The sequence below is a fragment of the Podarcis raffonei genome, chromosome 7 (genome assembly GCF_027172205.1).
Source record: "Podarcis raffonei isolate rPodRaf1 chromosome 7, rPodRaf1.pri, whole genome shotgun sequence".
Lineage (NCBI taxonomy): Eukaryota > Metazoa > Chordata > Lepidosauria > Squamata > Lacertidae > Podarcis > Podarcis raffonei.
This window is the reverse complement of record NC_070608.1, coordinates 41,747,927-41,771,000: the sequence shown is the minus strand read 5'-3', so window position 1 is coordinate 41,771,000 and position 23,074 is coordinate 41,747,927. Positions and strand designations below refer to the sequence as shown.

The 23,074-nt window shown below is 41.0% G+C and overlaps 1 protein-coding gene across 5 annotated transcripts in view; it reads left to right on the top strand.

Annotated features, from left to right (window-relative positions):
• Positions 1 to 7,455, top strand: part of ASXL3 (ASXL transcriptional regulator 3) — a 103,190-nt gene extending 95,735 nt beyond the window's left edge. For all 5 annotated transcript variants that reach the window (XM_053396252.1, XM_053396256.1, XM_053396253.1 and 2 more), the window contains 2 exons: positions 559 to 2,467; positions 3,257 to 7,455. In XM_053396252.1, coding sequence (XP_053252227.1) covers positions 559 to 2,467; positions 3,257 to 6,898 — 5,551 coding nt within the window. In that variant the 3' untranslated portion in view covers positions 6,899 to 7,455. The remainder of the gene's footprint in view (positions 1 to 558; positions 2,468 to 3,256) is intronic.
• Positions 7,456 to 23,074: the final 15,619 nt, after the last annotated feature.

The window sequence follows — 23,074 nt, the reverse complement described above, 5'->3', positions numbered from 1 at the left end:
AATCCATCAGACTGTTGTCTCTCCAGGGCAGAGAGCAGTGAGGCCACCTTCTTTCATCTTTTCTTATCGAAACTGCCCAATGAGATGCTGCTGCAGCCAACCAGAGTGAAAACAAAAAGTGGTCCATAGCCAACCAGGAGGTAGTGATCGTTGTGGTGGCGTTCAGCAGCAGCAAGCAAGCCCCAGCATTTCCATAGCTGGATATCCAGCCATGCCCCACTTTCTTTTTGTTCTGGTTGATCAGAGATGTAACAGAGCAGTGAGCCGCACTAGTGTTCAGTGGGAAGCCTGCTCCTGCACATCTCTAACCAACTAGAATGAAAAGGAGGCAGCCCGTTAATCGGATATCCACCAACGGAAATGCTGGTGATTGCTTGCTAATGACCTGTTTCCTCCTCCTGGTTGGTGCAGTTCTGTAGTTTTATGAGTCAAATGTACTTGTTGTAGATGAGGATCTCAGGTTGTCATCTAGAGATTGTGCTTTTGTAGCATGGATTGAAATTAATGCTTTCTCTGAAATGTGATGATTGCATAATTAACTATGTGATTTCTGACTAGGCTGGGAATGTCAATAGAGGAATCTGTGAAGCTCACATCTGTACAAAGCAGTAATGAAGAGCCTTCCCTCTGTGGGTCTTCAGAATTGCCTGGTCCTTCAAGAGAGTCAGCGTTTGATGATCATGAGGAGAAAAGCAACCAGCTGCCACTATTGCCAGAAAGAGATTTTTGCCATTCCCTTTGCAACATGGAACATGTTCCCTCCAAGGATCTAATAGCTGAAGCAGAAGGCATTTTGATACCTGAAGAATCTGTTATTCAAGAGGAAATTGCTGAGGAGGTTGAGACAAGTATCTGCGAGTGTCAAGAGGAGAGCCATAAAGCAGAACATGTGAATTCCGAGCAACTAGTCAGCCCAGTTGGTACAAATGAAGAAACAGAAACTTTGCCACTTTCAGGGAACTCTGATGTAGTAAGTACATTGTGTCAAGTTGAAATTAAGGTGGAGGAGAGATTGGAACACCCCCAGGAAGAAATGTCAGTCATGACCGATCAGCTGGAAAACAGTTTATCACCTTCCCAGTCCGCTTCGTCTGCAAACTCTCTCAGTAATATGGAAGAAAAGGATCTGGAATGTGCAAAAGAGCTAAGTCCTCATGGAAAATATTCCCCTGTCCTTAATGGTTCCTTATTCACTGGTGGAAGTGTTGCTGTACATATGGAGCTGCAAAGTGACCCTGATGAACAGTCTTCTGAAAATGCTTGTATTTCTGAAAATTCATTTTCTTCTGAAAGTCCAGAGGAACCATGTGTCAGTATTGCATCTCCTGGAGGTGACACACAGTCAACTTCAGAGGAACCTTGCACACCAGTATCTCTTGAAACAGCATGCTCATCTGACATTTCTTGCACTGAAAACACTGAAGCTGATAGTCAACAAAAACCTATTGATGATCATCTAAATACATCTTTAATATCTGAAATATCTCCCATGCCTGCCTCACCTGTAACCTCAGAAGCATCTCTGATGTCGAATTTGCCTCTGACTTCAGAGCCATCACCAGTTTCCAATTTACCTTTACCATCAGAAACCTCACCAATGTCTGATGTGCCCTTAACATCTGAAACCTCCTCAGTGTCTTCTGTCCTTCTAGCTTCTGAAACTTCTCATTCGAATAGTCTGTTGTTACCTTTGGAAACATCTCCGCTTTCAGATTCGCCAATGAGTGAAAGATTTAGTCAGCAGAGAAAATCACCATGTTCATCTGAAGAATCCCTGTCACCACTGAAAGAAGAAGTGTCTACCATTGCTAATAATTCTCAAGAAGATGACTTTGCTTCACAGCAGAAACAGATCCAAGGTGTACCTGAAGCCATGAAAGCTGTCACACCTGAGGCTTCAACAGTGGAAGAGTCCCAGTCTAGAAACATTACTAACCAACCATGTAGATCACATACCGAAATAGAAAAATCTTTCATTTCTTCTGTGGCAGAACACTCTTCTCCAGAAGTGATAAAAATTAGAAATCATGGTGCTCTACAAAGAACTGAAAAGAAAAGTACTGTCTCTCAGCTAGAAGTTTCTGTTCTAACAGAAACAGCAGGATGCAAAAATACTGAATCTCTTCCATCTAAATCACATGATAAAATATATACCTCATCCTCATCAGAAAAGTTGTTCTCGGAAGTGGGTAGAAGTAAGTCTCACAAACTTCAAGGGGCTGCACAGAGTCGGTTTGAAAGTTCTTATTCAACAAAGTCATCAGAGCCTACAAAGTCGCCTGAAGTAAGAGGTGAAAATAGGGACCTGGAGATTCCAAAGAGGAAGACTGCTGAACACCATGGTTTTGGTATCTGCAAAGAGAAGCGAGCGAGAATTGAAGATGACCAGGTACATCGTAATACATCAGCAAGTTCATCTGAGAGGGAAGCACCACCCAGAGAAGAGCCCAGAGTCCCACCTCTTAAGGTAAACTGATAGGGGAACATTTAATGAAACAAAATTGACAGATAAAGGTTTCTGCGCGTATACTGGGATTTTAGGTAGGGTTGCCATACATCCCTGGACATCCTTGGAATACTGTGGTTGAAAGCAGTGTGTAGGTGGAAATTAGCAAGATGTCCTGGAAAATCCAGACATATGGCAAAAGCTCAACAACTTGCCCGCCCCCCAAAAAATCTCAAAAACTTTTGTGTCTGGATTTTCACTTTTTGAAATATGGCTACCCTAATTTTAGGTAATTCAATAGAACAATTCCAGCTAGTGAATTCTTTCTTCTATAAGTTTATATTTAAAGTTGAAGATAAAAAAAAAAGTAACCAGCACACAGAGGAACAGTGATTCCAGCAACATTTTAATGGTCTGGTACACTGTATGTAGATTGAGGTCCCTGCACCCACCCTAGACTAGACTAGACTAACAAATCTGTGTCAGTTTTGTGCTCAGTTTCATACGTGTGTTTGGTCCCATTTTTGGTGGCTTTTTTTAAAGCACTAAAAGTTTACATTTCCCCACAAATATGCGTTCTTGTATGCATTTTCCCTGCAAAACACACATCTTTGTACCCATTTATCGGACCAAAACTTCATCAAAAAAAATTGGAGAAGCAGATAGTTCCCAGTCATCTGGGATTTATACATCCAGGTCTGGCAAATTGGTCTGCTTCACTTTAAAATAAAGACAAAATTAATTTGTCATCCATTCCTACAGTATTAAATGTATGTATGACAGTTCTTTTTTTTTATTGTTTCCTTTTAGATCCAGCTTTCCAAAATAGGCCCCCCTTTTATCATCAAGAGCCAGCCTGCTTCCAAACCAGAACCAAGGGCTTCTACAAGTACATCAGCCAGCAGTGGGAGGAACACAGGGGCTCGAACCCTTGCAGACATCAAAGCAAGAGCCCAACAAGCTAGAGCTCAGAGGGAGGCAGCTGCTGCAGCAGCAGTTGCAGCAGCAGCAAGCATTGTCTCTGGAGGTTTAGGGAGTCCCTGTGAAGGGGGAAAGACCAGGACATTGGCCCACATCAAGGAACAGACCAAGGCCAAACTGTTTGCAAAGCACCAAGCGAGAGCCCACTTGCTTCAGAACAACAAAGAAGCCAAATCTCAGCATGCCTCTAAGGAAGGTCCAGCGGCCCTGGAGATCTCTGCTTCTTCTGAAACAAAGATTGAAGGTTCTACTGGTGTAATTATAGTTAATCCCAACTGCAGGTCTCCTAGCAACAAGTCTGTTCACCTTCGTGAAGCTACTGCTGTATTGCAGCAGTCGCTTAACGCCCCTACTTTACCAGAAACTAGTACTGACATCTCTGTTCACAATTCTGATGAAAATATATCTGTTTCTCATTTGTGTGAGAAAATGCTTTCATCTACCTCTACAGAAAGTAACAGTGTGTCAGTGCTATATAATAAAAATTCAGTTCCCATGTCTGTGTGTAGCACTACTATGTCGGGAGCAATTAAGGAACTTCCCTTTGCAGGCTCTCTGGATAAGTCCTCTGTTTCCATGTCTGTTGAAAGCACGGATGCAAAACCTTGCAATGTCAACATGCTGAAATCCATCCAGGGAGCTGACACTCCATGCATTGCCATCATGCCAAAATGTGTTGAGAACCCCACTGCACCAACCACAGTAGACAGCACCATCTTGTCCAGTTCCATAGATGAGAAACGGTTGCCAAGCAACAATGCAAACAGTGCCATTTCCAGCCAGTACACCAGTGTGCCAGCTTCCTCCATTGCAAGTAATTTGCCAAATCACCTGGTTGGCAGCTCTGTTCTGATTCCTCCTGTGGGATCTACAAATAGATACTCTGATAAGATAGCCATAACTGGATGCGGTGACCCTACTTCTTTGTCAAATAGTAGTTCCGTTAGGGCAGCTTTACATTGCAGCGAGACACTTCCAGTAGTGGATTCTGTTGGCAGGACTTCCATTTCAGTGTTTGCCAGTAATATGATGACAGTAACTTCTTACGAGAACTCCACCAAGATGAGTGCTGATGCTATGGAGAGAAAGTCTGGAGTGAGAAGCCGATTAGATGTATCTGGTAAATCTTCAGTGGGTTATGCACAGGCACCCATGAATAGATCTATACCTTGCAAAGTCATTGTTGACCACACAACAACAACAATGAACTCAAACTTGTCACTGGGTATTTCTGTTGAAAACTCAGAAAACAGCACAGATATGCAGAGCAGGCCTCTTAGGACAGAAACTGCCTCACAAAATATAGCATGTCCTCAAGTGTCTGTAATAAGCAGGCCAGAGCTGCTTACTAATGAAAATCTGGAGCACAGCACTGGCTTCAACACTGTTACAGGAAAGCAAGAGGGCAAACGTTTGCAAGCACCATGTACCAGTCTTCGAGAAGTGCCTCTCATGCCTCAAGATAAACGACTTGAAGCTGTTCCCCCCAGCCAAGGTTTTTCAGAACAGTTACGTGGCCCATTGGCTTTCAAAAGTGAATCAGACAATGTCTGTGCCAACCCATATAACCCTACTAGGAGAATCTGTTGGAATGATGATGAGGCAATGAGCACTGACCAGTCTCTGGTCAGTCATCTTAATCCAAATAAGCATAAAGAATATACCGAGCAAAACTGTTTAAAAAATGTCAAAACGGAGCCTTTGGGTTTTGCACATCTAAATGAGATGCATTCGAGGAATATTGTGACAAGCATCGCCATGCCTGTTAAGTCGGAAGTGAATGAATCTGACAAATGTTTTCGGATGGACACGGAAGATTTTGCAAGGCCCGAAATGCCTCTCCAGGGTGCAGAAATAGCCACAAGTGCACAGCCAACACAAAACTCCAAGACATCTGTTACAGATTCCATGGAAAACTCTTTGTCCTTGACAACAGAAACACTAAAAAGAGTGACAAGTGCTGGAAGCTCTAGCTGCCGTTTGTCTTCAGTGGAAGCCAACAATCCGCTGGTGACACAGTTATTGCAAGGCAACCTGCCACTGGAGAAAGTGTTGCCACAGCCCAGGTTAGGAGCCAAGCTAGAAATTAACAGGCTTCCCTTGCCTTTGCAAGCTACCTCAGTATGCAAATCGGTGACATCTGAGAGGAATGCAATTGAAAACACTTCCAGTTCTCCAAATACAGATGGCAGAGGATTTACAGCAGCCACCATAGCCCCACTGCAAATCAGGAAGCGTGAGAACCACCCCAAAAAGAGGATGGCTAGAACAGCGGGGGAGGTTAAGTGTGAGCCTGGGAAGCCATCAATGGATGCAGTGGGTCCCTGTATCATCAATTCCAGCATGAGCCAACTTGGGCACGGCCAACTGTTTAAACAAGAGTGGTCCGGCAAGCATGCCATTCAAAGCAGAATTGCACATAGCCCAGAGATCAAGCAGCAGAAGAGGCCTCTGCCCTCGTGCAGTTTCCAGCAGAACCTATTTAACATTGACAAAAATGGCAGCTTCCATGCAGAAGCAGGTACCTCACACAGGCAGCATTTCTACCAAATGCCAATGGCTGCAAGAGGCCCTGTTCCTACCACCGCTTTGATGCAGGCGACACTGAAGGCCCCATCTGGCTGCAGCGCCTTTGCATTCAGCAGGCACCTAGAGCAGAAGGTTTTGGGAGAGGTCAACATGTCTGCAGCACCTCACCAACTGAGGCTGGCGAGTGTTTTTTCCCCTAACGTTCAAATTAAGGAAGGTGATGACATTTCTAGTGCCTCACAGACTCTGCAGAGCAAAACATTAGTGCATCCTCCTCCCCCTCTGCCCCCACCTCCTCCCCCTCCGCCACCCCCACCGCCCCCTCCTCTTCCCAGTGCAGAAGCTCCATCTGATCACAAACAACCGGCAGTTACCATGGAAACCACTAAAAGACTTAGTTGGCCTCAGCCGGCAAGCATCTGTAGCAATATAAAATCTGAACCCGTTTCTTTTGAGGAAGGTTTAAGCAGCAGCTGTGAGCTGGGCATGAAACAAGCATCTTATGATCAGAGCGAAGTAAAAGAACAGTTGAAAGCCTTTGCGTTGAAAAATGCCGACTTCCCTTCCTATTTACTTTCTGAGCCGCAGAAGCCTTTTGCCCAATTAACTGCTCAGAAAATACAGACTCAGAAGCAGCAGCAGCTCTGCGGAAATTACCCTACGATACACTTTGGTAGCACAAGCTTCAAAAGGGCAGCATCTGCAATTGAAAAATCTATCGGAATTTTAGGAAGTAGTTCAAATACAGCCCCAAGCCTATCTATTCAGAACACTCAGATTCCGGTTCAGAAATTTGCTGACAGCAGCAGTGCAGATGAGCTGGAACTGAAATGCTCTTGCAGGCTGAAAGCCATGATAGTGTGCAAAGGCTGTGGAGCCTTCTGCCATGATGACTGCATAGGTCCTTCAAAATTGTGTGTAGCCTGTTTAGTGGTTCGGTAGGATCCAAAGTAGAGATGCAGTATCCCTGGTTAGCAGTGGGGAAGGCAAAGGCAAGAAAAGGAGGAACTGGAATATTTTAGGCCATTTTGTATCTGGATACAAAATGTTTCTGGGGAAGCTTTGTTGAGAAATGAGTTGTACCTGCTTGCATGGCTCATCCTAGTGAGAATGACCCCTTGGAGTAACGTGCACAAAAAAAGTTAAAACATACCACACTTTCGTTAAAGTACTTTGATAAAGTAAAGCAAAAAAAATTATGCATTTTCATTTCTATTTATGTGCACAAAGTGCTGAACATTATTTTTCCCATGTATAAATGTAACATATTCTTTCAGTAAAAGAATTACGAGATCCATAATTCTCCAAATTTCTGCGCATGGAACAGTGTAAGAATACAGGAGAACACTAATCGACGAAGAAGAGACAACGAGCAGGAGGAATAATATTCTGCTATCACTAGCAGGCCATTATAGCTACTGCAACTTGGCAGTTTTTGTAACAATTACATTCCTGAAGCCACAGTTGCCAACCATGGTTGACTTAATACGCAGCAAAAAGGGGGGGGGATGAGACACTTTGGTAATTTTGGTCCCTTTAGGCTGCTGTACTGAAGGAAATTTTTAATTAAGCCAGGTGTTGAGGGTTACCTGTAACAAATTGGAGTTTGCATGATTTTAGAAGTTTGGAAGTGGAGGGTGGGGTGGGGTGGGCAGAGAGAGAATAACTACAATGATTATAATATATTAATCCATTTATCTTCCCCAAACCTCATCTATCAATTTATCCTGAAGGAAGATACTCAACTTATATGCATATATGGACCATATTATGTAAGCATCAAGCATGTTCTGAGCAGTATCATTTCAATAGCCTAAAACTAAATCATCTTTGATTCTCTGTGTAGATCCAAAAAAAGCAAAAATAATAATGTGTGATTTACAGACCTTTTAAATATGTTTACATCTTGATATATTTTTAAATATTTTACTAAATTTACTTGTAATCACTTTTTTGTGTGTTAGAGAGTTCACACCACAAATATTTTGTAGGATGGCTAGAGGAATGAAGAGATTTTAAAGGGATACTGCATCTTTTAGCTCTCAGTATTGTATTTAGTAGTGGTTTAAGTTGATAGTTATATTTGAGACATATTGGCCACCAAACTAGGGGAGAAGAGCTGAGGCAAATTGCTTACTTCTCTTTATGAATAAGGAAAATATTTTAAAGGGATACAAATGTGGAGTTTGGCAAGAGGAGATTACTGGTTATCTTGAAAATTGTTTTTCTTTCTTACCACGGAGAAATATGTCATTTGTACCCACACAGTATAAACTTACTGACCTAATGCCTGGCTGTCCATGCAAGAAAACTGACAATTCTTACTACTCCTCATGACAGATTTATAATGGCAAGGTGCTACACTAAATTCTGCCCAGAACAAATATTTTAAAATTTGAAATAAATTGTGCTACATTTATGTTTTATTCCAAAGTATTAACTTAGTAAGGGAAATAAAACTAATATAAAATTAAGACATACTTTTCTGTTTTGCATGAGTTAAACTTTTCAGGCATATCTGCATGTTAGTGAGGTTCAGCTGTTTAGAAATTGTATTTATTTTCTTATCGGACCACATTTAACATGAACATCTGCCATTCCCCTATTTTTATTTTTATTAAATAAACTGGAATAGGCAGGGCTTAACATTCCTTAAACCAGAGGTTATGTGGTTTGACTAGATTCCTCTTTTGTTTTCCTAGCTAGACCAACAGATTGTCTTGACACTCTTCAATATGAAAGGAATAGATAATCATAATTGCCTTACCGGAACTGGCAAAGTAACAGAATAGTGTAGATCAAAAGCACTCATTTGTAAGAGATAAATAATATGCAGATTTTCAGCACTTTCAGGTACCCTTGAAGAGATTTTGCCTCCAAAATGCCTATTTTAAAAGCATGTTTTTGTAATGTTCAAAATAGATGGCTAAATGGGGCATTTGTTAAACATGCATGTGCTTGCATATTTAGTTAAAATTTAGAAGATTTTAACATTAGAATTGTGATATCCTAGTTAAATGCAGTGGATGAAATCCCAGTTCCAGTAAATTCCTAGGAGCAGTGGAGCAAAGGTTAAGTCTAGTTACTGTCTATCTTTTATCAAAATAACCATGGGCATCAGCTTTTAACTAGAATGTCTTCTACCTGTCCTAAGGATTGTCAACTCTAAAGAAAGAAAATTTACTGTGGAAATATACCACAGGAAATCTGGACACCATTCAGTGAAAGTTAAGCACTTAAAGCTACAATCCTATGCATTCTAACATGATAATAAACCCAACTTAATTTATTGAGGATTACATCCAAGTAAACCTACACAGGTCTCTTAGACTTACATGGAATTTTGACTACATCCTTGGTTGATCTATGCTGTGGCTAGCCTAATATTGAAATGAGTTGTACGTTAATTATAATGTTGAAATAAGGACCAGGATGGACAAGACTCCAGCAGATGTTTCATTTAAAACCTAGATGCTCCTCAATTATACAGAGGTCTGCTTTGGGGGCAGGAAAAGTGGCACATGTGTAAGGAGCTCTAAACCCTCCCCTGGTTCTGCTTCTTACCTTCCCATAGCCTCTGCTTCCAGGCTTACTTAACCAGAAATGCCTAGCTAGGAGAAAGGTGCTTCAGTGCATGTGTGCTTGGGAGACGAGCAGACAAAGGAAGTTTTAGCATTCCTCCCTACTGTGCCCCTTTGGCAGATAAAACACCTCTGCTTTCTGCACAACTGCAGTAAATCTGGCTCTATACACACAGATTTGCTACTGTTGAATCTAGTTTGGCACAAAAGATATGGTTAATGACAGAAAAATTACTCCTTTCTTTGGGTCTGCATGGATGCATGTGTGAGGGTAGGGTGGCTGTAGTTGGTTTACTTAGCATATGAGAAAGTGTTCTTTAAAAAAAAAGGCATGAGACAAAATGGTGCTAGACATTATTACATGTTTTTCAAAACTTCTCCCTAGTGGAGATTAAGCCACTATTCCCTGATGATCCACCTAGAACTCATTTGGCTTACTATTTAGAAACACCTCATGGTGGCAGTAGTGGTTTATAATATATATTTTATCTAGAAGAAAACAAATATTCTGTTAACTTTTTGTTATTCTGGCCTTCCTTCTCATTTTTCCCAAAATTTCAATAGCACTGGACTCTCCCGCTATCAGGCTGTTTGTGGCATGCCGTTTGAAAGGTTTATGCATTAGATCTGAGATGGCATGAGACCCTCAAAAACTCACAACTCTGTGCATAAAGGCTATGTTTGGGTATGCCTGCACGAGCACCTTTTGCCACATTTTATTTCAGATTGTCCCAGTATTAACCTTCGTTCATTTCTTTTATGTATATGGATCCTTCCCCTCAGAATTATGGGCTCTTAAAACAAAATTTAAAAAGAATACATGCAGCAATTCACACACCTCATTTTAAAACAATGAACAAAAACAAATGAAGTGGGAGTGGGAATGACAGGCTGTCCCTGAAATGTTAAGGTGGCATGAGACAAGGAATGGTATGTGAGAGTTGCCCAAGGTTAAGTAAATAAAAGAGTTCAGCTCATTTAATTAGATACTTAGAGCTGAACAAGATGTTGATGCAGCTACCTAGCTCCCCTCAAGTAACTGGCAGTGCTCACACTAGCCTCCTTGAGTATGCAATGTAACATCAGATAAGAGACTCCTGGAAGACTGAACCTCCATCTTCATAATTAGAAGAGGGCGGAAATCAAGATAGATTTTCTCTCATTTGGAGGAGGACTAGAGATCTTCCTTGAGTCCTCTCCCCAGATGTAACACTGCTCAGCTGAGTAGATTGTTTGCATAAGGTTAGTCAGCTTCATTAACATCTCCATCAACTCTACAAGTCATTTAGCAATTCATACCAGTGCTGCACTGAATGTTAAATTTGTTGTTTTTATGAAAAAGTTGCTGTTTTGAGGTGAGGGGAGAAAATATGTGGGAAAACCCTTATTGTCCAGTCTTCTGCATATATTTTAATTCCTGTTCAAAGCTATTGTTTCCCCATCTGCTGCTGCTGCTGCTTTCATCCTTTTTTTTTTTTGGTACTTGAAAGGACTTGGGTGATGCCAGCTAGTCAGAAATGTTACAGTGAATACTAGAATATCATGGTGCCATGTAGGCAATCAGATTTGGCTACTGGGTGATGCCACTGGGGGCAAAGACATTGTCCTCACATATCCAGGCCTCTAATCATTGCAGTTGAGAGAATCATAGAATTATAGAGTTGGAATGAACCACACAAGTCATCTAGTCCAACCCCCTGAAATGCAGGATTTTTTTGCCTAAGGTGGGGCTCAAGTCCATGAGCCTGAGATTAAGAGTCTCATGCTCTACCGACTGAGCGATCCAATACTTTTATTCCTATCTAGCTCAAGTTATGGAAAGGGTGCATTTTGTGGAAGGAAATGATCACAAAATTTCCCATCCCATTCCAGTGTGGCACTAGTTTACAGGACAACACATATGAGTAACATGTTCACATCTTTAAATATCTGTGTAAGTGCACCTGCATACCCAATCCAGTTTGTCTATGGCCATCCAGTTCGTCTATGGCCATTCAGGCACACATTTCTGTCACTCGTACTTTACAGTGGGTGAAAAGGCACTTGCCACATAAAATGTTGAGCTTTCACTTGAAGAACCCAGGAAGAGGAGCCCTAACCAAGAATAAGCTGAGATTGCTGTTTTCCATGACTGCAAAAATATCATGTACTAACCATTATGGGGAATGAAGGTTTTTTCACCTTCATTTCAGCACATTTTGAAGGAGAGAATCTTCCTCCTTGTGTTCCTCTATGTACTCTCATATATTTTACACATATCCCAGAAATCTGTACGTAATGGTGGGGCATTTGCTGTGTGCATTTTGTGTTCCTACAAAGAGTTTTCTAAACCGAAATACCCTTGTCCTGTTATGGACATAATGTAAAGATTTGGTGAAGTAGGCAATCCCCAATTTTGCATTCCATTTACCTGCTATGGTGTAGTGCATGAAATTAATCTGGGGGGAAGGTTGAGCCATAAAGCAATGATGTATTTCCTCTGTATTATAAATCTCCCTCTAAAAGTGGTATGTGTTGTCAGGGTGAGTTACTGAATTCTATTTCAGGACCATGGAATTTCTTGCTCAGTTTCTTCTAAACTGGTGCATATGGTGCTTTATAATGCAGTTTCTAAAGTGAAATTACCTTATGCTGCAGCCCTTATAAACACGCGCACAATTTCAGAGAAGTTGTTATAGTCTCTGGTTTTGCATAGTATGATGAAGGCCCAGGATCAACACTCAAGACAGCTAAAAAAAATGGCACCTAATGGGATCATCTTAGCTCACGTATGTCAGGCCATGTTAGACACTGAATGACTCTGTGCGGCAGCTTCAGTTCTCTACAACACTGGGGGAAACGCCAGCAACACTTTTTCAAGTGGATTATCATGGACCTGTGTAGCTAAATGTTTCTGAATCTAAGGGGGAAATCCTGTTGTCTTCAGTCATCATGCTTTGTCATTGTAAAACCAACAAAATAGTATTTTTTGTCTAATTTAAAGGAGCTGCTTCTTTTATAGCACATATTTCGCTTTGTACTATATTTGATAGTTAAAAGATAACTTAGCCTGTAGAATACTTTGTTGTATTTGTACTGTTCATGAATGTTACAAGAAAAGTGCTTTACTTTGTTGCCATAATTCTCTTGTACTGCTGTAAAATTTATTCTTTCCTGCTTTACAAAAACCTAAATCAATTGCCATTTTTGGTACCGGGTTTTGTATATGTTATTATTATTTTTTTAATTTTGTCAGTATTTGGAATGTTTACATCTCTTTGACACTAGCCATTCAATGCCTTTTTTAGGGTAGTATTTCTCCTGCCCATGATAACAGCAATGTGAAATCGACCCATATCTGTCTTGCATGAAGAACATACATTGTGTGTGTGTGATAGGAAATCCCTACCATGCATAGATATTTTTCATCTGCATAAAGAAAAATAAAACCTCCTTTCAGTCCTCTACCAAAGAAAAAGAAAACTATTCCTATAGGACAAGTTCTTCAAATTCTCAGAAGGGGGAGCAGTTGATTTCAATGGCATTGCTATAGTTTACTTGTTATGCTTGCTTTATTACCTGACTAAATGTGACTGAGTGGGGGGAAAGTTTTAACTTTTTCTTTTTGTTTTTAAGAGGCAGTGTTTGGTTTAGAATTCAGGGATCATGCTCTCTCATCAATGGTGCTGTTTGTCTTTCTTTTTTAAAAAGAAAACCATTTGTTGCATACAAAAGTAAGCAAATGAAAATATTTGTTTTGTCTACATGATTGCTCTTTACCCTCCCAGTCCCCTGAAAATAACAATTTGGGCTTCAATATTGAAATATTCTAAAGAAAATAAAAACAAAAATAAACATGGTTTGTTTGTTTGTTTCCCTTGCCTTTATATAGTGTGCCATATGAAAACAAGGAAGATAGAAACCATAAAAAGGGGGAAATATGCACATTTTCGAACTGGTAATCATCTGCATCTATGTTGTACAAACTGTTTTTCTCCTGTTCTCAAAAATAGCCCCAAATTAACTTGTGCTGTAAAATGACGCACATGAAATGGATCTACGTACCTATAATAAACTACAGAAATATACAAATGAATTGAAATGTGAAGTCGTCACATCCACACAGATTTAAGGTCACTTAGATATATGCTGAGGAATATATTGGAGAACATCCAGTGAAATAACACACACACACACAGACAGACAGACAGACAGACAGAGAGCGCTCTTGAATGTGTGACTTTGGCTGAACTGTCATTCAGTTAATGAAAGCTGGACAAGTTCAGCCAGTCATGCTGTGTGCCAGCAGAAATCCCATTCAAAATATCACTAGGGAGATCACCACACAATTGTGCTGGAGATTGCAACTGTGGCCCCAGCCTGGTCTCAATGCATCCCTTTACCTTTACCTTTATGCTGTGCAACGCTAGGCAACATCTCTACTGTACTTCAAAATCTAGTGGTGGTAGCGGAAACTCACCAGCCAGCACAGTAGTTCCTTTAATATTACCTATTAAATCAGAACTGGGGAACGGAGCGTTTTTGAGGAAGACATTGAAGCCTGAAGGTTTCGCCCCAGAACTAATTCACATACCTTCACATATGTGCTACAAACAATCTTTAAAACAAATGGTTTGCAGAAAGTGTCAAGCAACACTAAAACCAACTCCTAAAAGTTATTAATAAGACACAGCCAGTGTCAATTAAAGCATTGATTTAATTTCCAGAGGCCTATAGAAACAAACAATGAAGAACTTCTGAAAAGGCATTTCTAAGCCTTGGGGCTATCACGGAGAAGGCTCTTCTCTCGCTCTCTTTTAATTCTTCTAAACAAGCACATCTTAATATGCAGGGAAGCTCATATAAGAGGAGGAGTTGGATTTACTTACATGTCCCAGGCTACAAGGAATATTATAGCCAGCACACTGAATTGTGCTTAGAAACTATAGTAGTACCTCTGGTTACAAACTTAATTCGTTCCAGAGGACCGTTCTAACATCTGAAACTGTACTTAACCTGAGGTACCACTTTAGCTAATGGGGCCTCCCGCTGCCGCTGCGCAATTTCTGTTCTCATCCTGAGGTAAAGTTCTTAACCCGAGGTACTACTTCCGGGTTAGCGGAGTCTGTAACCTGAAGTGTTTGTAACCCAAGGTACCACTGTATTTGGCAGCCAGTGCAGATGTCACAATATAGGTTGGACATGCTGTCACCTTCCCCTCATGGCATCAGGAGAATTGCATTCACTGAAGTGGACACGGAGCAATGGATCCAAACTACAAGAAAGAAGATTCCACCTAAACATTAGGAAGAACTTCCTGACAGTAAGAGCTGTTCGACAGTGGAATTTGCTGCCAAGGAGTGTGGTGGAGTCTCCTTCTTTGGAGGTCTTTAAGCAGAGGCTTGACAACCATATGTCAGGAGTGCTCTGATGGTGTTTCCTGCTTGGCAGGGGGTTGGACTCGATGGCCCTTGTGGTCTCTTCCAACTCTATGATTCTATGATTCCAATTTTTTTGAAGATATTGGAAATACTTGATCCTGCTAGTTACAAATTTATAGATAATATCCTCCTCTCTCAGAATGGAACACATATTGCTTCTTTAGTGTCCAGGTAGGATTGCCAAGGATTACCAGGCCCAAACCCTGAGAGGCTAATTTAAAAACTACATAGAAGTCAGGTGCCATTTTCCTCAGCTTTGCAATGTGATGATGGGAAAAGCCACACGTGAAATTCTCCCTTCTGTGCAATTATTAGATGAATGGAAGCTTTCAGAGGAATCCTAGAAAGCAACAATCCCTCAGTGACAAGGGGAAGGGCCCACGTTTATTTGAATTGACCAACCAGCGGAGATCATAGGAGGAAGAGGAGCAAATTGTGGGCTACTCTGCTTAAGGCAGCCTCACTCAAATGAAGGAAACAAACTTGGATTGGTGGACTGCAGCAGTGGCCTTGAGATCTACTTTAGTAGGAACTGGCTACTCCAAAGGCAAAACCCACTGCTACATGGGATAGGGCAACACTGACCTCTCAAATAGCAGCCTTTTTATTGTTTTGCATATTTATAGATAATAGAAAAGCAAGCACATAAATTCGGGAGTGAGGAACTTATGGTCCTCCAGTTGTTGTTGGACACCCAAATTCTCTTAGCCCCAGCCAATTATGCAACAGGGATAGAGGGAGCTGTAGTCCAATAACATCTGGCATAGATGAACACATAAAAACCAAGGTATCCAGAAAATCAGGGTAGAATCATATTCTCCTAAAATATCAACAAGCTCACAAAGCTGATAGGTCACATCACTAGAAATGATAAAGTTCCATTATTTTCCAGGACTTTCCATTTCTGCTCCAATAGCAAAATAACCTAAATACAACGAGAGGTTGAAAATCTTATCACTTCGGTCCTACTAAAAACACTGGGAGGGTTTAAGCATATGTTCAAGCAGCAATCATATGTAAGCCTCATTGAACATAATGGGACTCAGTTCTGAGTAAACAAACATGGGGTTGAATAACTCTCCCATTTTAAAATCAATTCAACTTAAAAGTGCTTAACTGTTTGGACTGTGTACATTGTTATCCATTGCTATAGCATGGTGGTCTCTGCTCCATTAACAAAAATGGATCAGCTTGTAAGAAAATAATTTTGTTTGCCTACATGAAAGTTAATTAAAATTTGTCCATTTTATTATTATACTAACATTATTATTCAGCCAGTGTTCGTTTGTTTAAGACATTTATATACTGCTTAATCATTCACATTTCTAAGCATTGTACATCAAAACAGCAACAAAAATGACAGAATAAAAACTATTATAAAATGTAGCACTGCCTTAAAATGTCTGCTGGAACGAGTCTTAGGGCTTATCCATACACTTCCATGCATTCCAGGCATGATCTGTGCTTTAAAGCTCTATATTTCCAAGTGCCTCCCCCTCTTTTCTCTCTCTCCAGAGCTTTCCCTGTGAAAATCTGCTCTTTAAAGCTGAATCTGAACAAACAGTAATCCACAGAAAACCTGAATTGATGTTTGTGCAATTGAGTGCTAAAGAGCAGGTTTTCTTAGGGAGAACTCCAGAGCAAAAGAAAGAAGAAAAAGAAAAGCACCTTCAGACATGGAGCTTTAAAGCACAGACTTGTACCTGGAAAGAGTGGGGCAAAAGGAAAGTGTGGATACTCCTTTAGACATGCATCTGAAGTTCAGCAAGGAGGGCACCTGTTTACTCTTGAGAAGAAGTTGCACAGACCTAGGTCTACAACAGTGAATGCCCAGCTCCCATTAGCTATGCATTGTGCATCTGATCCATGGGGGACCACCAACAGAGACTCCCGCAAATATCTCATTGATTGGGGAGGGATATAAGGGATCTGGCCGTCCTAAAAATATCCTGGACTCAAGTTGCTAAGGTAACTTATGGGCAGCCAATGCAAGCTTATGTGCTGAGGATAGTCTGTCCCCATCAGCTGTCTAGCCACAGCATTTTGTACCAGATAGAGCATCCCAACCAGGAAGGGTTCTAAATTTACGTTGGCAGGACTAAGGTAAAGTCAACAGTATAATATATATTAATGAGGTAGAATAAAAGGAGAAATTGAATTAGATGGACATATAAGAATACACAGGAATTATGGGAAAATTGAAAGAGGGAAGTGGAAGGAGGGAAGTGGTTGAATGTACAGTGGTAACTCAGGCTACAGATGCTTCAGGTTACAGACTCCGCTAACCCAGGTTAAGAACTTTGCTTCAGGATGAGAACAGAAATCGCGCAGCGGCGGCACGGTGGCAGCGGGAGGCCTGATTAGCTAAAGTGGTATCTCAGGTTAAGAATGGTTTCAAGTTAAGAACGGACCTCCAGAATGAATTAAGTTCTTAACCCAAGGTACCACTGTATTGCTATAATGAAAGATATGAATGTGGAAATATATACTTGAAAATTATAATGCAAATTATTCAAAAAAAGAGGAAGTGTTCTAAATTTAAGTTTCTTTTTTCCAGTGTTTACATTATGGTCAGCTATGCAGTTTAAGAATAGAGAATACTCCCCTCCCCTTTTTTTCAAATAGCAAGTGCAAAATTAATTGTTGTGGCTGTGTGGCAACAAGCTCAGGAAATGATTCCCTAGTCCATCTACATGTTTTTACATGTAGGGTGGAGCTTTGAAGAAGAATAGGGATGCAGTGGGATGGTTTTGAGGCCAAGAATGAAATAATAAAGTGAGACTAATGGCATTTGTTTAAGTCCAAACAGACTGAGGTATAATCCTAGTTTTATTACTACCACTTTAGCTTCGCACACAAATCTTGTGTCTTACGAGTTCCCTAAACATAATGAGGCAATAGCTTATGTCTTTGTGGGCCATAGCTGAAGATGTCTCACTGGCCCCTCTTACATGCTGCTTGCAATGTTTTCTGTAATCCCTGCCCTGGTAGGAAAGGTTAACTAGGCCATTTTAGTAGTAGTAGTAGTAGTAGTAGTAGTAGTAGTAGTAGTAGTAGTAGTATTTATACATACATACATACATACATACATACATAGTACATACATACATACATTGGCCATCTGGCTGGGTTTCCCCAGCCACTCTGGGCAGCTCCCAATCTCCCAATCAAATATTAAAAACACAATACAGCATTAAACATTAAAAACTGCCCTAAACAGGGCTGCCTTCAGATGTCTTTTAAAAGTAGGATAGTTGCTTATTTCCTTGACATCTGATGGGAGGGCGATCCACAGGGTAGACACCACTACCAAGAATGCCCTTTGCCTGGTTCCCTGTAACCTCACTTCTTGCAGTGAGGGAACTGCCAGAAGGCCCTCGGCACTGGACCTCAGTGTCTGGGCTGAACGACGGGGGTGGAACCACTCCTTCAGGTAAACTGGACCGAGGCAGTTCAGGGCTTTAAAGGTCAGCACCAACGCTTTGAATTGTACTCGGAAACGTACTGGGAGCTAATGCAGATCTCTCAGGACCAGTGTTATATGGTCCCAGCAGCCACTCCCAGTCACTAGTCTAGCTGCCGCATTCTGGATTAATTGCAGTTTCCGAGTCACCTTCAAAGGTAGCCCCACGTAGAGCGCATTGCAGTAGTCCAAGCGGGAGATAACTAGAGTAGCATGTGCCACTCTAGCAAGACAGTCCCCCAGTTCTGTGATTCCACAGGGAAAAGTGTTATTTCTCTCCCATCAGAAGGAGACACACCTGGCCTTTGCTGGGCAACAGTGAAGTCAGTTCAGTGTTGTTCTGGTCTTTTAATATGAGGCAGGTTTCCAGTATATTTGAAAACCAAGCTGGCTGGGTTCCAACAGTACTATTTCTTTTTTTCATAAATAGCTGTTCTTTTGTCTACCCTGAAATATTCCCTGTTAGCTAGAATGGATGTTAGGTTCTGAACCAGCTGTTTGCCAATATAAAAATACACTTTCTAAGGGCCAAATTATATGTGAGGAGGGTGTTTTTTGTTCCCATGGTTGTCTTGTTCACGTATAGAGTGAGAGGAGAGAGAACAGAAGATCACATTTTTACTTGAAAAGGATTTTGTGGATGGTGGGGAGCTTTCCATTTTACTTCCCTACACTCCATCACCCCCAGGCATTTTTCCAGCAACCCAGCTCTGAGGGAAATGTCTGAAATAACAAACTGGGGAGATAAGGAGTATGTGTGGAATTTGTTCTGTTCACCCATGATGTAAAAATTAATCACTCCATATACAAATGAAGTAGGCATGTGAATAAACAAACATGGCTGCCCTCATCACATCCAATCTGGCTCTCAGTTAAGTAGGCTAATATTGAATTAGAATAGCATTTTATATCTTGAATAATGTATATACACTGACAGAAAAGCTTGGTGACTTTGAAATCACTGTATAATTTCCAACTTGAAATAAAGATCAGACACTAATCTTCTGGGGAACCACTTTTATGTGTCAAGTTAGCCAATAATTAATGAATAATTTAAAATTCATACCAGGCTTAGAGGATTGAAGCTGCCTAAGATGGAAATTAAGGGAAAAATTGAATTGGGTGTAATAGGGCATCCTCCTCCCACCCGTTTCTGGCAGGAATTCCCAAGGCAATATGCTGACTTTGTCTTTCCAAGCTGTAAAAGGCATCTGAGTTAGCCCTAACTAGAGGAATCTTGGCTCATTTTAGCTCTTTCAAGACTACTGCCTCAATCTTTAATCCTCCTTTGAGAAAATATGTAGATTTAAAACACCAAAGAATGAATTCTGTATTATAATTGCAAACACATCTGATTTTACCATTATCCAAGCTATAAAATTAATGGAGTTAGAGGAATGGAAGGGGAAATAGCCTGAGAATGACAGGGTATCCTGTCAAATAGCCTGGAAAACGAAATGTTACATTAGGGGTCTTTTTTAGCATAACAAGTTGTAGCTAAATATTCTTTCTGACCCACTGCCTAGTCTGAATGTTATTGCATGTGAAAGTTCATTATATTGTAACAGGAACAGATAATCTATGCTATTATAGGAAAAGAGAGCAGAGTAGTTTGCTGAGCTTAAAACGTTTATACTCTGCACCAGTTTTAATCATAAGTGCACATTTAAAACTTTTATTGATTAATTTCATCTAATGTATCAACTTTGTTCTGCTTTTTATCCACTGGGAATGCCCTGTGTGGCACTAATAATAGCATGTGTGCTGTCTCAAACACATTAATTTAAATTATCTTTATGCTTGTTTGAATGTTAATCAATTGAGGCTTGACATTCGTATTTTGCCATAGAAATAACTAATCAATATGGCCTGGTATTATTGACTGGATTGTTTCTAGTGTTGAGAGCATGAATATCAATATAAAAGGATCTATTCAAATATCTAGCTGAAAGCATGAAGATTTCAACTCAGTGTGCTAAGTGATGAGGAGGATATTAAAAAAGAAAATCCAGAAGGAATTTCAGGTGGTTTGATTCTCTCTTTGAAGCAAAAATGGGAATATTGCTCCGTTGGCTGTCTTCTGGATAATGTAACTTTTAATTCTTACTTTATTTTTTAAAAAGCAACTGGATTTAAATGCATTCACAATTGCTAGTGTACAGATCTCAAGTATGGCTTTCCTCCAGCTGTAAAACTATGCCCAGTGGCGGAGCTTCATGCTCCAGCACCGGGGGGGCGGAGAGCAGGCGGGGGCGGGGCTGGCACGCATCCTGGGGCGTGGTGCGCTGCCTGCAGGGGCAGGGCACCCAGCGCGGGCAGGGGGGCAGTTGCGATGGCACCCTGTCGGGAGCTGTTCGCTCCCCCCGCACACCTCTTCCTCCGCCAGTGACTATGCCCTGACTTCAGCAAAAGAACCCATCCAATTTGTAAGGACAGGATATCACACAACAGGCCTTGTGTTGAGGCTAATGCGGCTATGTGGCTAAAGAGGATTCAATCTTCTAGAAAAGCACAACAGCCTGCATGGCTTCTCAAAACTGTTTCTTCTACTTGAGTGATTCAGCTGAACTGGAGAAGCCCATGGAAGTTTGGAAGGTTAGGCACACCAGACAACCGCAATACAAATCTCAATTGGCTAACTGCAGGGCCCCACTTCCATTTCTCCTATCTAGAACTTCTGCATGGATCCATATTCATTAAAGTTTATTATGATTCACAGACGGAAACAGACACAAATGGTCTGCAATATGGACCTATAGGGAGGTCTTTGAGTCATAGGTTAGATAGCAAGGAAGGGCTTCACATCTTTACTGGAGAGGAAAATTATGTGAGCAGTGACATGCAGAAAGTTGTATAATTTTACTGTCTTTCTTCATATCTCTTACAATTATCATTTAATTTTCCTTGGCTGTCTTGAAACAGGCCTCTTAAATTTCACTTTATCGCTTTTTTTCTTCTCTTTTCTGAATTGCTGATCCATTTTATATTTCTATAATGATTTTCTGGCTGATATTACTACTGATTTCCTGCTGCAATTCTATTCCCTTTCCCAACAGTTAAAAAAAGGTTTTTCAGTTCTGCTTTTCTTGTTTCTATTATTATGCTTTGTAGGGGGATGGGGTGGTAGGCTGCATGCCTGGACTCCCTTCTAATTCCTGAATCCAGCACGGATTCAAATCTTGGAATAGCCAGGCTAGCTTCCTGGTGAAGTAATGGCCTAAATATGGGTTGCTAAAGTACCAAAATAAATGACTCAATGCCAGAGGGCTAATGGGCAGCACCCCCTCTCTCAACCTATTGGTAGTTATAAAGACAAAGGCCAGAGTTGAGGTGTGTAAGCTAGAAGTTAGAAGAAAAGCTGCAGGCTGGGATGCCAGAAAGATAATCATGCCTGATTTCTGTTTGGGTGTTAATGCTGTGAGCTCTTCCATTGTAGGCTAAGGTGGCGTGCAACACTATAATAATACTAAGTTGCTTACTATGTTTACACTGATAATTATACCAATGCGCATGTTCCAAGAGCACAGGTTCCTTTTGTACGTGAGAAACAACAGGACTCAGCAGATTCATTATTTATTTGCTATCCAACCTTTCTCCCAGTGTAGGACCCAAGGTGTATCACAGCATAAATGAAAACTAGATGCAAACTAGAGCTATCTTTGACTTCTAAGAGCAGCACAAATAAATTGACTGAAACAATGTCCTGATTACTGGTTCTCTGGATGAGAATCAGTTGGGCTTTTTTGCAGAGTAGCATATCTAACCTCCCACTCAGGCTTTGCATCCCAAAGTGAAATCATTTTCTCTTGTTCTTCTCATGTGGCCTGCTAGCCAGAGGACTTGTGGGCTTGCTACTTAGAGAGGAAGTACTTAACAGTTTCCATCTTAAACAGGTTGCAGTTGAAAATTCAACATGGTAACCTGTTGGAAAAATTCCTGGAAGTGAAGATCCAGGTTTTACTCTTTACTCCAGGTTTTTCACTCTTTAGTGAGAGAATCCTAGCTTTAACATAGCAAAACATGCAACAAAGAAAGGCATGGAAAAATTGGCTTTAAAAAATGCCTTTCCCAGTAAATTCCAAAGTACCCCACTTTAGAATCTCCTTCCAAAGTTTCCACCTGGGGGGCACACAGATAGGCCACAGGTTTGGTAAGTTATAAAAATGGCTTACTTACAAACGCTTCAGAGGTCAGGTTCAGGTGCTCTTCCATAGAGCAGTCAGAAAAGATGCGCAGACAGTAAAATGTGTGGTTGCAGACTGGTAAAAGTTCCTAAACTATTGGTATAGGAAAATGCTAGTTTCAGACTCCATTCTTGTCTGAAACAAAAGAGGCTGGTTAAGGCTATGTGGCTGGAGGGAGCAGCTCAGGAATCCTCACACCTGTGGACTGAGGGAACAGCTGCTTGATTGCCCATTTTCTCCCAAGTTGAGGGGAAGTGACATAGGCTAAGCCTAGTAGAACAGCTTACTCTATGGCATTAACCCCTTCATGCATTAATAAGATTCAAGCATGCTGGTTATGTGAGGATGGTTTAGCCTACAGAAACAACAGAAGGGGAGGAAAGGGATAGCAGGAGTGAGTTGGAGAAGAATGTACTGTTATTTCAGTTATACACAGGGGAAACTCACAGGAACTCAGTCCCGGCACCTCT